At 48.7% G+C, this 16,956-nt stretch overlaps 1 protein-coding gene across 1 annotated transcript in view; it reads left to right on the top strand.

The window, feature by feature from the left end:
* LOC109884125 (integrin alpha-11) overlaps window positions 1-16,956 on the top strand; it is an 89,475-nt gene that overhangs the window by 40,828 nt on the left and 31,691 nt on the right. Inside the window, exons 8-12 of the mRNA XM_031812472.1 lie at window positions 15-159; window positions 2,760-2,925; window positions 3,049-3,119; window positions 7,567-7,711; window positions 15,467-15,615. Of these exons, the coding sequence (XP_031668332.1) occupies window positions 15-159; window positions 2,760-2,925; window positions 3,049-3,119; window positions 7,567-7,711; window positions 15,467-15,615 (676 nt within the window). The remainder of the gene's footprint in view (window positions 1-14; window positions 160-2,759; window positions 2,926-3,048; window positions 3,120-7,566; window positions 7,712-15,466; window positions 15,616-16,956) is intronic.

Here is a 16,956-nt window from a genome sequence, read left to right as displayed (position 1 = left end):
ATCACATGCCACAGCTCAGAAGCATTCAAACGAGGAGCCCGACGAGGCGCCAAGAAGGTGATGATCGTGATCACTGACGGGGAATCACATGACAGCCCTGACCTTCAACAGGCCATCGAGGACAGCGAGAAGGATGGCATCACCCGCTATGCCATCGCTGTGAGTCACCGTCTCTGTCTCCTTCCTCTCTCCTGCTACATCATCACTGTGAGTCATCCTCTCTGTCTCCTTCCTGTCCTCTCTCCTGCTACATCATCACTGTGAGTCATCATCTCTGTCTCCTTCCTCTCTCCTGCTACATCATCACTGTGAGTCATCCTCTCTGTCTCCTTCCTCTCTCCTGCTACACCATCACTGTGAGTCACCGTCTCTGTCTCCTTCCTGTCCTCTCTCCTGCTACACCATCACTGTGAGTCATCTTCTCTGTCTCCTTCCTGTCCTCTCTCCTGCTACACCATCACTGTGAGTCACCGTCTCTGTCTACTTCCTGTCCTCTCTCCTGCTACATCATCACTGTGAGTCACCGTCTCTGTCTACTTCCTGTCCTCTCTCCTGCTACATCATCACTGTGAGTCACCGTCTCTGTCTACTTCCTGTCCTCTCTCCTGCTACATCATCACTGTGAGTCACCGTCTCTGTCTACTTCCTGTCCTCTCTCCTGCTACATCATCACTGTGAGTCACCATCTCTGTCTACTTCCTGTCCTCTCTCCTGCTACATCATCACTGTGAGTCACCATCTCTGTCTACTTCCTGTTCTCTCTCCTGCTACATCATCACTGTGAGTCACCATCTCTGTCTACTTCCTGTCCTCTCTCCCATGTTTACGTTTTTCCACTGCCGTTGCGCTAATGTCCAAAAGTGATCAAAATGTCCTAAACCACTAAATGTGAACATAACTGGAGACAGCATGAGGTAATGTTACGGTAGCTAGTAAATAGAGAAGGAGAGGTAACTAACTAGCTAACTGATAGTAAGTGAATTTTTCCACCTCACATTTAACTAGCTAGCTAACATTTGTATGTTGTTATTTATCATGGATCTCCATTAGCTGCTGCCAAGGAAGCATCTACTCTACCTGGAGTCAAGCTAAATTAAGGCAGTTAAACAATTTAAAAAACATTCCAATACATTAACAGCAGATTTCACAACACATTAAGTGTGTGTCCTCAGGCCCCTACTCTAGTGCGCATGTTATCGTGTGTGTGTATCCATGTGTCTGTGCCTATGTTTGTGTTGCTTCACAGTCCCCGATGTTCCAAAAGGTGTATTTTTAAATTCAATTGTACTGCTTGCATGAGTTACTTGATGTGGAATAGAGTTCCGTGTTGTTATGGCTCTATATAGTACTGTTTAACTGACATATAGAAAGTAGAATTGCCACAGTTGTTAAATGTATTTACAGTTAGTCAGCTGCTTCTTCTACTCTCTTCAACTAACTACCATAATACTGCTTCGTGCCTCCATAATGACAAGGTGGCTACAGTTACTGTAGTACAATGTTCATTTTTTATGGTTTGGGACATGTACACTTTCAACACACATTGGGATGTGACTTCACAGATGTGATGTGAGCTTCACCAGTGCTCCAAAGGGTACAGAGGTTTACACAGAACCCAAACCGTCTGCGCGCGTGCGCCATTGTGCATCAATGTATTTTGTCCCCCTACACCGAACGCGATCACGACACGCAGGTTAAAATATCAAAACAAACCCTGAACCAATTACATTCATTTGGGGACAGGTCGAAAAGCATTCAACCTTTATGGCAATTTAGCTAGCTAGCTTGCACTTGGTAGCTAAGTGGTCCTATTTAGCTAACTTGCTGTTGCTAGCTAATTTGTCCTGGGATATAAACATTGAGTTGTTATTTTACTTGAAATGCACAAGGTCCTCTACTCCGACAATGAATCCACACATAAAACAGTCAACTGACTCTTTTCTAGTCATTTATCCTCCTTCCAGGCTTTTTCTTCTCTGGACTTTACATTGCGATTGGCAACTTTCATAAATTAGGTGCATTACCGCCACCGACCTCGTTCTTCTTTCAGTCACCCACGTGGGTATAACCAATGAGGAGATGGTACGTGGGTACCTGCTTCTATAAACCAATGAGGAGATGGGAGAGGCAGGACTTGCAGCGCGATCTGCGTCAGAAATAGAAAGGAGTTCTATTTTAGCCCTTGGCAAAGCAGACATTGGCTGACGCGCGCGAGCAGTGTGGGTGCAATAATTGAATAACATAGATTTCTAAATGTATTTTGCACACCCGACAGAGCGGTGTTGTCAGGGTATTAGACAGAGCCTAAACGGTTAAATGCCCTCTCAAAATGTATATACACAGCTAGCCAAGTGGTTGAAGGTGTGAATGATCTTTCCAAGCCCACAGAACACTTTGGTTAAGCCCGCTTTGGCATGGGGTTCTCCTGAGCTTATTCAGCCCATAGATGATGAGGTGAGGGGCCCAGTCAAACCACGCCATGGGCATCTAAGAAGAGAAGGGAGGTGCTGAGTTCATTTGGTTGCTGACAGCTGGAATTTGTGACAGCATGCAGCAGGGACACAATCCACCAAAGGATTGGAAGTTGGAACCACCCTTCTCTGGTTAAACTTCTCAGTCTATCTAAAGTGTGCCAGTTTCCCTATTGGTTTGTGTGGGCAAAAGGTTTGTTGAGTCACAGTTCATAAGTGAGATGGCTCTATAGTAGGGCAGTCTACAACAAAGTCTGGTGATTGATGTCTCTGTCTGGTTGTGACCAGGTGCTTGGCTACTACAACCGGCGTGGAATCAACCCAGAGGCATTCCTGAATGAAATCAAGTATATCGCTAGTGACCCCGATGACAAGCACTTCTTCAAGGTGACTGATGAGTCTGCCTTGAAGGACATTGTGGACGCGCTTGGGGATAGGATCTTCAGTTTGGAAGGTATTCCATATAACGCTGTAAAACAGCCATCTGTAAACCACAAACTAGACCCAACTCATTTCCTTTTCCTGTTCTCAAAGAAAATAATTCCTCCTGCTGAACTCACCTGGTCTTCCTCTACAGGGACCAGTAAGAACGGGACAGCCTTCGGCCTCCAGATGTCTCAGGCTGGCTTCTCTTCACACTTCGTGGAGGTGAGTCTCACCACTGCTGCCAGTATACCCCCCCCCCCCCACACACACACACCTCTCTCCTACTCCTGACAGGTTTCCACCCCCCATCCCTCACTCTCCAGGTTCCTGGGGGGCCTGCTGTGATGCTGAGGTCATCCTGATTAAGGAACCCCTAAGGAACCCCTCACTGAACCCCTCACTGACGACGATTTTCCACTTTGACCTTCCAGAGGTGCGAATAAGACACTAGGCTACCTGCCGCCCCTTAAAAGATGTTGGGGTGTCTTTCCTGGAAGTTTTGGTTGCATTCAGACCTGACAGGGGCGGTGTGTTGGCTTTGGGCTTGACACAGCTGGAGAGGAATCCGCAAGTGTCTGTCCAACTCTTGTTTTCTACTGTAGCTTCATCACCATCCTCCTTCATGTACCAGTCTTCCTGTTTTCTACTGTAGCTGACATCACCATCCTCCCTCATGTACCAGTCTTCCTGTTTTCTACTGTAGCTTCATCACCATCCTCCCTCATGTATGAGTCTTCCTGTTTTCTACTGTAGCTTCATCACCATCCTCCCCCATGTACCGGTCTTCCTGTTTTCTACTGTAGCTTCATCACCATCCTCCCCCATGTACCAGTCTTCCTGTTTTCTACTGTAGCATCATCACCATCCTCCCCCATGTACCAGTCTTCCTGTTTTCTACTGTAGCTGACATCACCATCCTCCCTCATGTACCAGTCTTCCTGTTTTCTACTGTAGCTTCATCACCATCCTCCCCCATGTACCAGTCTTCCTGTTTTCTACTGTAGCTGACATCACCATCCTCCCTCATGTACCAGTCTTCCTGTTTTCTACTGTAGCTTCATCACCATCCTCCCCCATGTACCGGTCTTCCTGTTTTCTACTGTAGCTTCATCACCATCCTCCCCCATGTACCAGTCTTCCTGTTTTCTACTGTAGCATCATCACCATCCTCCCCCATGTACCAGTCTTCCTGTTTTCTACTGTAGCTGACATCACCATCCTCCCTCATGTACCAGTCTTCCTGTTTTCTACTGTAGCTTCATCACCATCCTCCCCCATGTACCGGTCTTCCTGTTTTCTACTGTAGCCTCATCACCATCCTCCCTCATGTACCAGTCTTCCTGTTTTCTACTGTAGCTTCATCACCATCCTCCGTCATGTACCAGTCTTCCTGTTTTCTACTGTAGCTTCATCACCATCCTCCCCCATGTACCAGTCTTCCTGTTTTCTACTGTAGCTGACATCACCATCCTCCCTCATGTACCAGTCTTCCTGTTTTCTACTGTATCTTCATCACCATCCTCCCCCATGTACCGGTCTTCCTGTTTTCTACTGTAGCTTCATCACCATCCTCCCCCATGTACCAGTCTTCCTGTTTTCTACTGTAGCATCATCACCATCCTCCCCCATGTACCAGTCTTCCTGTTTTCTACTGTAGCTGACATCACCATCCTCCCTCATGTACCAGTCTTCCTGTTTTCTACTGTAGCTTCATCACCATCCTCCCCCATGTACCGGTCTTCCTGTTTTCTACTGTAGCCTCATCACCATCCTCCCTCATGTACCAGTCTTCCTGTTTTCTACTGTAGCTTCATCACCATCCTCCCTCATGTACCAGTCTTCCTGTTTTCTACTGTAGCTTCATCACCATCCTCCCCCATGTACCGGTCTTCCTGTTTTCTACTGTAGCTTCATCACCATCCTCCCCCATGTACCGGTCTTCCTGTTTTCTACTGTAGCTTCATCACCATCCTCCCTCATGTACCGGTCTTCCTGTTTTCTACTGTAGCTTCATCACCATCCTCCCTCATGTACCAGTCTTCCTGTTTTCTACTGTAGCTTCATCACCATCCTCCCTCATGTACCAGTCTTCCTGTTTTCTACTGTAGCTTCATCACCATCCTCCCCCATGTACCGGTCTTCCTGTTTTCTACTGTAGCTTCATCACCATCCTCCCTCATGTACCAGTCTTCCTGTTTTCTACTGTAGCTTCATCACCATCCTCCCCCATGTACCAGTCTTCATTTGTTGTCTTTCTTTTTACTCTCTCCATCTGCGTCCCAGATTCAGGTTTGCTGATGCAATAGCTTTGATTTTCCAGTTCAACGCCACAGTTGAAGCACAACCTGACGAGGGAACAATAAATATATCCCTTTTTCTTAAAACAATAAATAGGGAAACTGCAGCTGGTTGACTGGGATGGCTGGACATTCCATACTCCAGAAGGCTGGATTCCAGGGATAGCACTTTCTCAACCAATGCAACCCGAGTGTTGAGAGCAGCATAACTTATTGGAAAGACTTCAGGAGCCTTAATAAAGGAGAAAAAGTGTCCCAAAAGACCAGATGGTTTTGTTGAATGTGGAGTGTGCCAGCTTGATTCTGCTGAAGTCCTACATACCCAGACCAGTTCAGTCCAGTTAGCCAGAGATCTGTTTGTTTATGGCTTCCTCCAACTCGGAGTAATAATGTTGAAAAGGGATTCCCAGATATAAGGCATTGTTTCACACCCAGGTGTGTGTGCAAATGGCCACAGGTTGGACGATGAGAATGGACATGTTCCAGATAGTCTTTATTGCATATATTCAGATCTTAACAAGCCTGAAGAAGGGTGTATAGTGGGGACTATTTGGGGCTACATCACCATGGAAACAGCGTGCACCACCACCAAAACAGATACCCACAGAGTCTAGCACCACACAGCTGTCAAAAACTGACGTAGGGTCAGTCTGTGAATCAGTCGCTCAGCGACCTAGACGTTTCCATGTCCCAGGAAGTGGTCGAGAAGTAGTCCAAGAGTGTTCCGTCAGTCGTATGCTAACTGGTAGCTAACCTTTGGAAAATGTTCCGTCAGTCGTATGCTAACTGGTAGCTAACCTTTGGAAAATGTTCCGTCTGCATATTATGTGTGGCAGAGGAGGGACTAGATTAGCCTCGGGGGAACTCTGTCATTATAAAAATGACATGTATTCAGCGTAGGATGAACAAATGTCCACCGTCAGCCCATATGCCATCTTCTTCTCCCATGCTTGTGGTTACTGGTTGGTTACTGGGTGGTTACTGGTTGGTTACTGGTTGGTTACTGGTTGGTTACTGGTTGGTTACTGGGTGGTTACTGGTTGGTTACTGGTTGGTTACTGGTGACAGTGTTTTGTCCGTTTTGATGACAGACCCAATAGCCCCTACTAAACGTATTATAATGAAGAACCTGTAACGTTTCTCATCAACATTCTTTCCTATTACTTTGTGTGGGGCATACAGGTGATGGAACATGTGTGTCTGTCTGTGTGTGTGTGTGTGTGTGTGTGTGTGTGTGTGTGTGTGTGTGTGTGTGTGTGTGTGTGTGTGTGTGTGTGTGTGTGTGTGAGAGAGAACGTTTGTCCAACGCTTTATTCATTTAGAGGACCCATGCAAGCTTAACTTATTATCCTCTCAAATGTCTCCAATGGCTTTTAAATCAATTTGGGAGGAGAACGAAGGAAAACATCATGAATGTGGGCAGACTTACGTTTTGACTGATTTATTGTTTATTAAGCTGTTGTTGGCAGAACGGTCATCAAACTCTTAAAGTTTCTGCAAAAATCTGGGGACTGGAGGGAGGCTGGGGACTGGAGGGAGTCTGGGGACTGGAGGGAGGCTGGGGACTGGAGGGAGGCTGGGGACTGGAGGGAGGCTGGGGACTGGAGGGAGTCTGGGGACTGGAGGGAGGCTGGGGACTGGAGGGAGGCTGGGGACTGGAGGGAGTCTGGGGACTGGAGGGAGGCTGGGGACTGGAGGGAGTCTGGGGACTGGAGGGAGGCTGGGGACTGGAGGGAGGCTGGGGACTGGAGGGAGTCTGGGGACTGGAGGGAGGCTGGGGACTGGAGGGAGGCTGGGGACTGGAGGGAGGCTGGGAACTGGAGGGAGTCTGGGGACTGGAGGGAGGCTGGGGACTGGAGGGAGGCTGGGGACTGGAGGGAGGCTGGGGACTGGAGGGAGTCTGGGGACTGGAGGGAGGCTGGGGACTGGAGGGAGGCTGGGGACTGGAGGGAGGCTGGGGACTGGAGAGAGTCTGGGGAATAGAGGGAGGCTGGGGACTGGAGGGAGGCTGGGGACTGGAGGGAGTCTGGGGAATAGAGGGAGGCTGGGGATTGTAGCCTGGGAGGAAGGATGATTTGATTTAGAGAGAAAGGATGTATTTATCATCATCACCATCATCATCATCCTGTGTACTCATCACCTTCTCCATTTTACCATCATTGCCTGCTGAACCAATGGCAATACAATCACTAGTGCAAACACACACACACACACACACACACACACACACACACACACACACACACACACACACACACACACACACACACACACACACACACACACACACACACACACACACACACACACACACAATGTTACAATATGTTTTAATGTTCACACTAAGTGCCTGTCTCCTGTCTGTCCCAAAGGATGGGATCCTGGTGGGGGCACCGGGGGCCTACGACTGGAATGGAGCCGTCCTGAAGGAGACCCGACAGGGGAAGGTGGTTCCACCCAAGTCCTCCTACTCACAGGAATTCCCAGAGGAGCTGAAGAACCACGGCGCCTACCTAGGTGAGGGAGGAATTGACGAGCTAAAGGATTGGTCACAGAGATGTTTGGTTTGGGTAGAGCTATAGACTCCTCTCCCTGATCCTTTCTTTGCCCTTCATCCTCTGTCCATCATCATCTCTCTGTCCTTCATCCTCTCTCTGTCCTTCGTCCTCTCTCTGTCCTTCGTCCTCTCTCTGTCCTTCGTCCTCGTCCTCTCTCTGTCCTTCGTCCTCTCTCTGTCCTTCGTCCTCTCTCTGTCCCTCGTCCTCTCTCTGTCCCTCGTCCTCTCTCTGTCCCTCGTCCTCTCTCTGTCCCTCGTCCTCTCTCTGTCCTTCATCCTCTCTCTGTCCTTCAGTCTCTCTCTGTCCTTCATCCTCTCTCTGTCGTTCATCCTCTATCTGTTCTCTCTCTGTCCATCATCTTCTCTCTGTCCATCATCCTCTCTCTGTCCTTCATCCTCTCTCTGTCCCTCATCCTCTCCCTGTCCCTCATCCTCTCTCTATCCTTCGTCCTCTCTCTGTCCTTCGTCCTCTCTCTGTCCTTCATCCTCTCTCTGTCCCTCGTCCTCTCTCTGTTCCTAATCCTCTCTCTGTCCTTCATCCTCTCTCTGTCCTTCAGTCTCTCTCTGTCCTTCATCCTCTCTCTGTCGTTCATCCTCTCTCTGTCCTTCATCCTCTCTCTGTCGTTCATCCTCTATCTGTTCTCTCTCTGTCCATCATCTTCTCTCTGTCCATCATCCTCTCTCTGTCCTTCATCCTCTCTCTGTCCCTCATCCTCTCCCTGTCCCTCATCCTCTCTCTATCCTTCATCCTCTCTCTGTCCTCTCTCTGTCCATCATCCTCTCTCTGTCCATCATCCTCTCTCTGTCCATCATCCTCTCTCTGTCCATCATCCTCTCTCTGTCCCTCATCCTCTCCCTGTCTCTCATCCTCTCTATGTCTCTCATCCTCTCTCTGTCCTTCATCCTCTCCTTGTCCTTCATCCTCTCCCTGTTCCTCATCCTCTCTCTGTCCCTCGTCGTCTCTCTGTCCATCATTCTCTCTCTGTCCATCGTCATCTCTCTGACCCTCATCCTCTCTCTGTCCTTCAGTCTCTCTCTGTCTTTCAGCCCCCTTCTGCCCTTCAGCCTCTCCCTGTCCTTCAGCCACTCTCTGTCCCCTCGCTGTCCCTCATCCTCTCTCTGTCCCTCATCCTCTCTCTGCCCCTCATCCTCTCTGTCCCTCATACTCTCTCTTCACCTTTACTGTCTCTACAGTCTACTGTTCACCATCTCAACTCCTCTCTCTCTCTTCATCTTTACTGTCTCTATAGTCTACTGTTCACCATCTCCTCTCCTCTCTCTTCATCTTTACTGTCTCTATAGTCTACTGTTCTCCATCTCATCTCCTCTCTTTTCACCTTTACTGTCTCTATAGTCTACTGTTCACCATCTCATCTCCTCTCTCTCTCTTCACCTTTACTGTCTCTATAGTCTACTGTTCTCCATCTCCTCTCCTCTCTCTCTCTTCACCTTTACTGTCTCTATAGTCTACTGTTCTCCATCTCCTCTCCTCTCTCTCTCTTCATCTTTACTGTCTCTATAGTCTACTGTTCTCCATCTCATATCCTCTCTCTCTCTTCATCTTTACTGTCTCTATAGTCTACTGTTCACCATCTCCTCTCCTCTCTCTTCATCTTTACTGTCTCTAGTCTACTGTTCTCCATCTCATCTCCTCTCTTTTCACCTTTACTGTCTCTATAGTCTACTGTTCACCATCTCATCTCCTCTCTCTCTCTTCACCTTTACTGTCTCTATAGTCTACTGTTCTCCATCTCCTCTCCTCTCTCTCTCTTCACCTTTACTGTCTCTATAGTCTACTGTTCTCCATCTCCTCTCCTCTCTCTCTCTTCATCTTTACTGTCTCTATAGTCTACTGTTCTCCATCTCATATCCTCTCTCTCTCTTCATCTTTACTGTCTCTATAGTCTACTGTTCACCATCTCCTCTCCTCTCTCTTCATCTTTACTGTCTCTAGTCTACTGTTCTCCATCTCATCTCCTCTCTTTTCACCTTTACTGTCTCTATAGTCTACTGTTCACCATCTCATCTCATCTCCTCTCTCTTCATCTTTACTGTCTCTACAGTCTACTGTTCACCATCTCCTCTCCTCTCTCTCTCTTCATCTTTACTGTCTCTATAGTCTACTGTTCTCCATCTCATCTCCTCTCTCTCTCTTCATCTTTACTGTCTCTATAGTCTACTGTTCACCATCTCCTCTCCTCTCTCTTCATCTTTACTGCCTCTACAGTCTACTGTTCACCATCTCCTCTCTCTTCATCTTTACTGTCTCTATAGTCTACTGTTCACCATCTCATCTCCTCTCTCTCTCTTCATCTTTACTGTCTCTATAGTCTACTGTTCACTATCTCATCTCATCTCTCTTCATCTTTACTGTCTCTATAGTCTACTGTTCACCATCTCATCTCATCTCCTCTCTTCATCTTTACTGCCTCTACAGTCTACTGTTCACCATCTCATGTCCTCTTTCTGGCTCTCTCTCATTCTATCTATCATGCTCTCTCTCATGCTCTCTCTCTGGCTCTCTCTCTGGCTCTCTCTCTGGCTCTCTCTCATGCTCTCTCTCTGGCTCGCTCTCTCTGGCTCTCTCTCATGCTATCTCTCTGGCTCTCTCTCTCGCGCGTTCTCTCTGGCTCTCTCTCTCGCGCGTTCTCTCTGGCTCTCTCTCTCGCGCGTTCTCTCTGGCTCTCTCTCTCGCGCGTTCTCTCTGGCTCTCTCTGGCTCTCTCTCTCTGGCTCTCTCTCTCTGGCTCTCTCTCTCTGGCTCTCTCTCTCTGGCTCTCTCTCTCTGGCTCTCTCTCTCTGGCTCTCTCTCTCTGGCTCTCTCTCTCTGGCTCTCTCTCTCTGGCTCTCTCTCTCGCGCGCGTTCTCTCTGGCTCTCTCTCTCTGGCTCTCTCTCTCTGGCTCTCTCTCTCTGGCTCTCTCTCTCTGGCTCTCTCTCTCTGGCTCTCTCTCTCTGGCTCTCTCTCTCTGGCTCTCTCTCTCTGGCTCTCTCTCTCTGGCTCTCTCTCTCTGGCTCGCTCTCTCTGGCTCGCTCTCTCTCTCTGGCTCTCTCTCTCTGGCTCTCTCTCTCTGGCTCGCTCTCTCTCTCTGGCTCGCTCTCTCTCTCTGGCTCGCTCTCTCTCTCTGGCTCTCTCTCTCTGGCTCTCTCTCTCTGGCTCTCTCTCTCTGGCTCTCTCTCTGGCGCGTTCTCTCTCGCGCGCGTTCTCTCTCGCGCGCGTTCTCTCTCGCGCGCGTTCTCTCTCGCGCGCGTTCTCTCTCGCGCGCGTTCTCTCTCGCGCGCGTTCTCTCTCGCGCGCGTTCTCTCTCGCGCGCGTTCTCTCTCGCGCGCGTTCTCTCTCGCGCGCGTTCTCTCTCGCGCGCGTTCTCTCTGGCTCTCGCGCGCGTTCTCTCTGGCTCTCGCGCGCGTTCTCTCTGGCTCTCGCGCGCGTTCTCTCTGGCTCTCGCGCGCGTTCTCTCTGGCTCTCGCGCGCGTTCTCTCTGGCTCTCGCGCGCGTTCTCTCTGGCTCTCGCGCGCGTTCTCTCTGGCTCTCGCGCGCGTTCTCTCTGGCTCTCGCGCGCGTTCTCTCTGGCTCTCGCGCGCGTTCTCTCTGGCTCTCGCGCGCGTTCTCTCTGGCTCTCGCGCGCGTTCTCTCTGGCTCTCGCGCGCGTTCTCTCTGGCTCTCTCTCATGCTATCTCTCTGGCTCTCTCTCATGCTATCTCTCTGGCTCTCTCTCATGCTATCTCTCATGCTATCTCTCTGGCTCTCTCTCATGCTCTCTCTCTGGCTCTCTCTCTGGCTCTCTCTCATGCTATCTCTCATGCTATCTCTCTGGCTCTCTCTCATGCTCTCTCTCTGGCTCTCTCTCTGGCTCTCTCTCTGGCTCTCTCTCATGCTCTCTCTCATGCTCTCTCTCAAGCTCTCTCTCTGGCTCTCTCTCATGCTATCTCTCTGGCTCTCTCTCTGGCTATCTCTCATGCTATCTCTCGCGCTCGTTCTCTCTGGCTCTCTCTCTGGCTCTCTCTCTGGCTCTCTCTCATGCTATCTCTCTGGCTCTCTCTCTCTCTCGCGCGCGCGCGTTCTCTCTGGCTCTCTCTCATGCTATCTCTCTGGCTCTCTCTCATGCTATCTCTCTGGCTCTCTCTCATGCTATCTCTCTGGCTCTCTCTCATGCTATCTCTCTGGCTCTCTCTCTGGCTCTCTCTCTGGCTCTCTCTCATGCTCTCTCTCTGGCTCTCTCTCTGGCTCTCTCTCTGGCTCTCTCTCATGCTCTCTCTCTGGCTCTCTCTCTGGCTCTCTCTCATGCTATCTCTCTGGCTCTCTCTCATGCTCTCTCTCTGGCTCTCTCTCTGGCTATCTCTCTGGCTCTCTCTCTGGCTCTCTCTCATGCTCTCTCTCTGGCTCTCTCTCATGCTCTCTCTCTGGCTCTCTCTCATGCTATCTCTCTGGCTCTCTCTCATCTCCTCTCTCTGGCTCTCTCTCATCTCCTCTCTCTGGCTCTCTCTCATCTCCTCTCTCTGGCTCTCTCTCATGCTATCTCTCTTCCTCAATCTCCCCCTTGCTTTCTCTTTCTCCATCTTCCATCTATCACGTCCTATCCATCATCCTATCCTATCCATCTATCACGTCCTATCTATCCCGTCTATCTCTGGATAGACATGTGGCAGGCACAGTGGTTTAGCACCAGGCCTCTCTATAAACCACTCTACTGCTCCACCGCTTCCCACTGCACCCCATCCAACTTCCCCTCATCCCACCCTGTCCCACTCCACCCTACCACCACTCCTCCTGCCTATAAGGCCCTCTGCTTTTCTCATCAGCTGCTGGCTGGCCTGCCCATGAAAGCCATTCCAGCCTCATTAGGAATATAGGGCAGAGCTATGGGTCTGGACATGCTCACTGACAGAGGGGTGGGGAAAGAGGGAGGAGGAAGAGAGAGAGAAGAAGGAGAAGGGAGATATGTAGACAGACACAGAAAGGATTACTGTCCTCATACGAGAGAGAGAGAGAGAGAGACAGAGAGCGAGAGAGACAGAGAGAGATCTCAGGGAATGTTCTCAATTGGTACAAAATATATAGAGTACTGCACACACTACAATTACTTAGGTTTAAAAATAAGCTCAACTGGACACCTTAATGAGTCAGTGAATGAACTGAGTGAGAAAGCACACAGGCCATTCTACATCATTAAAAAGCCCATTCAAATTGAAATACCTATTAAAATTGGACTAAAACTAAAGTCAATATGTCATTGAACCAATTGCCCTTTATGGCAGCGAGGTGTGGGGTCCACTTGCTAAACAAGACTTCATCAAATGGGACACCCCATTGAAACCCTGCATGCAGAGTTCTGTAAGATTCTCCTACATGTCCAGAGGAAAACTACAAACAATGCATGCAGGGCAGAATTAGGCCAACATCCACTACTAATAAAAACTCAAAAAAGAGCAATTAAGTTTTGGAAACATCTAAAATACAGTGACCCCCTCTCATATCATTACCAAGCCCTGCAATGCCAAGAGCTGAGCAAAGAAATGAGTCACATCATCCAGCTGGTCCTGGGGCTGAGTTCACAAACCTGTTCTACTAACACACTGAAGCCTCAGTCCCCTCATCCAGCTGGTCCTGGGGCTGAGTTCACAAACCTGTTCTACTAACACACTGAAGCCTCAGTCCCCTCATCCAGCTGGTCCTGGGGCTGAGTTCACAAACCTGTTCTACTAACACACTGAAGCCTCAGTCCCCTCATCCAGCTGGTCCTGGGGCTGAGTTCACAAACCTGTTCTACTAACACACTGAAGCCTCAGTCCCCTCATCCAGCTGGTCCTGGGGCTGAGTTCACAAACCTGTTCTACTAACACACTGAAGCCTCAGTCCCCTCATCCAGCTGGTCCTGGGGCTGAGTTCACAAACCTGTTCTACTAACACACTGAAGCCTCAGTCCCCTCATCCAGCTGGTCCTGGGGCTGAGTTCACAAACCTGTTCTACTAACACACTGAAGCCTCAGGACCAGAACATCCAATCAATCAGAATAAACCAAATTACAAAACAGTCAAAACAAAACTACATTGCTTATTGGGAAACACAAGCACAAACACAAAGCAAAATGCAGTGCTATCTGGCCCTAAATTGACAGTACACCGTGGCTAACTATTTGACTATGGTTACTGATCAGAAAAACCTTGACAAGGTACAGGCTCAGTGAGCACAGGAAAACGTGGCTCCCTGTAGAGGAAAGGCTGTGCAACCACTGTACAACAGCAGAACCTGAGACGGAGCTGCATTTCCTGACAAAATGTGAAAAATATACATTTGAAACCCTTATTGAAACCCTTATTCAAGGTTTCAAAGACCTCTCTGATGAGAGCAGGCTACCCGTCCTGTTGGGGGAGGATGCAGAGAGCTGTGGGTTGGCAGCGCACTACATTGCTGCCTGCCATAATTTGAGGGACAGTGTCTGACAGACCAATCAACCTGCACATGTACTCTACTGTATGCTTATTGGTATTGTTCAATGTATGGTTATTTAGACCCTTGGTTGTTGTTGTTACTGTTGTCCCGTTGACAATTTTGATTCTCATTTGTTTCATTTTGTAAATATCCTAAATAAGCTTTGGCAATATGTACATTGTTACGTCATGCCAATATAGCAAAGTTAATTGAATTGACAGAGAGACAGAGAGAGAGAGAGAGACAGAGAGAGAGAGACAGAGAGACAGAGAGCGCGAGAGAGAGACAGAGAGAACGAGAGAGAGATAGACAGAGAGAGACAGAGAGACAGAGAGAACGAGAGACAGAGTGAGACAGAGAGACAGAGAGAGAGAGAGACAGAGAGCGAGAGAGAGAGCGAGAGAGAGACAGAGAGAGCGAGCGAGAGACAGAGAGAGCGAGCGAGAGACAGCGAGTGAGAGAGAGAGAGAGAGAGAGAGAGAGAGAGAGAGAGAGAGCGAGAGAGAGAGAGACAGAGAGAGAGAGACAGAGAGACAGAGAGCGCGAGAGAGAGACAGAGAGAACGAGAGAGAGATAGACAGAGAGAGACAGAGAGACAGAGAGAACGAGAGACAGAGTGAGACAGAGAGACAGAGAGAGAGAGAGACAGAGAGCGAGAGAGAGAGCGAGAGAGAGACAGAGAGAGCGAGCGAGAGACAGAGAGAGCGAGCGAGAGACAGCGAGTGAGAGAGAGAGAGAGAGAGAGAGAGAGAGAGAGAGAGGAGAGAGCGAGAGAGAGAGAGAGAGAGAGACTTGGCTTCACCCTAGTGAGTCAATGTGGTTCAATGCAGGCCATTGAACTCTGTTTCTAAACGAAGCTGATAGGATAGTTGCTTTTTATAAATCAGGTCTGGCTCATGCAGTTCATACAACCCAACCAGAGGAATGACAGTGGCCTATGGTGAACACACACACACACTGGTATGCCTTTAATGGCCCATTTGATGGTGATGTTGTGCAGAGAAGAGAGAGTTACACCACACACCGTAACAACTAGCTGACATTCCTCCCTGGAGCTTTGTGCTCCAGGGAGAAAGAAGCTGTGGAAACAGTTCAAGACAACTGGGCAATCCAAGGTGAACATAGGAGGTCAACACAACGTGAAGCTGTGACAGACAGGAGAACATTAGGCTGAGTTAGCAATGACAATCCTCTACCACTGGGTTTAATGAATACTCTGGGTTTCAGTCATGAATGATTGAATCATTTGGACTCAACAAGGCTGTGTGTGTGTGTGTGTGTGTCCAGGTTACACAGTAACATCGGTGGTGTCGGCCAGGAACGGTCGACTGTACGTGGCAGGGGCACCGCGGTTCAACCATACTGGCAAGGTCATCATCTTCACCCTGAAGAACACTGGTAACCTCACCATCCTGCACTCCCTCAAAGGACAACAGGTAGACTCAACAGCTGAGCTTTCCAAACTCTCTTTTTAACTGGGGCCCTAAGACATGTCTACCACCTATTTGATTGACACAGCACTGTCCTGAGCCACAACCCAAGTCCTAAACTCCAACCATAAACTGAACAGTTACACAGTGGTATAACACACACTTACACTGGCATTACTCTCTCTTTAAAAGACATATGAAGATCATCCAAGACCCTGATAGTCCCTTCTGCTCATGGACCCCACATGGACCCTTCTCAATCTGGTTCTCCCATCACCATCTGAGTCCACCATGACAGTAGTCTTTCCAGTCCTTTTGTCAATCTGGCAACCCAGCCAGGACACAGCATCCATGATAGTCTGCATCCATGATTGTCTATGGAGTCTAGACAGCCTTCCCACGCCCCCATGTAGCCAACAACATTACACAGATCCCATGTGTTTCCCATCCCTGTCCCCCTTCATTCAAAACACATTCCATCTACATTGTGAATACAAATAGAAAAACAAGCTTCCAGCTACAGTAAACAACACCAGTTAAGAGGATACTACAGACACAGAGATCCATAACAACACCAGCTAAGAGGATACTACAGACACAGAGATCCATAACAACACCAGCTAAGAGGATACTACAGACAGAGAGATCCATAACAACACCAGCTAAGAGGATACTACAGACACAGAGATCCATAACAACACCTGCTAAGAGGATACTACAGACACAGAGATCCATAACAACACCAGCTAAGAGGATACTACAGACACAGAGATCCATAACAACACCAGCTAAGAGGATACTACAGACACAGAGATCCATAACAACACCTGCTAAGAGGATACTACAGACACAGAGATCCATAACAACACCAGCTAAGAGGATACTACAGACAGAGAGATCCATAACAACACCAGTTAAGAGGATACTACAGACAGAGAGATCCATAACAACACCAGCTAAGAGGATACTACAGACAGAGAGATCCATAACAACACCAGCTAAGAGGATACTACAGACAGAGAGATCCATAACAACACCTGCTAAGAGGATACTACAGACAGAGAGATCCATAACAACACCAGATAAGAGGATACTACAGACAGAGAGATCCATAACAACACCAGCTAAGAGGATACTACAGACACAGAGATCCATAACAACACCAGCTAAGAGGATACTACAGACAGAGAGATCCATAACAACACCAGCTAAGAGGATACTACAGACAGAGAGATCCATAACAACACCAGCTAAGAGGATACTACAGACAGAGAGATCCATAACAACACCAGCTAAGAGGATACTACAGACAGAGAGATCCATAACAACACCAGCTAAGAAGATACT

This window comes from Oncorhynchus kisutch, unplaced genomic scaffold, assembly GCF_002021735.2.
Source record: "Oncorhynchus kisutch isolate 150728-3 unplaced genomic scaffold, Okis_V2 Okis03b-Okis08b_hom, whole genome shotgun sequence".
In the NCBI taxonomy this organism is placed as follows: domain Eukaryota; kingdom Metazoa; phylum Chordata; class Actinopteri; order Salmoniformes; family Salmonidae; genus Oncorhynchus; species Oncorhynchus kisutch.
The sequence above is the reverse complement of the archived record's forward strand: the minus strand, read 5'-3'. Positions and strand labels throughout refer to the sequence as shown.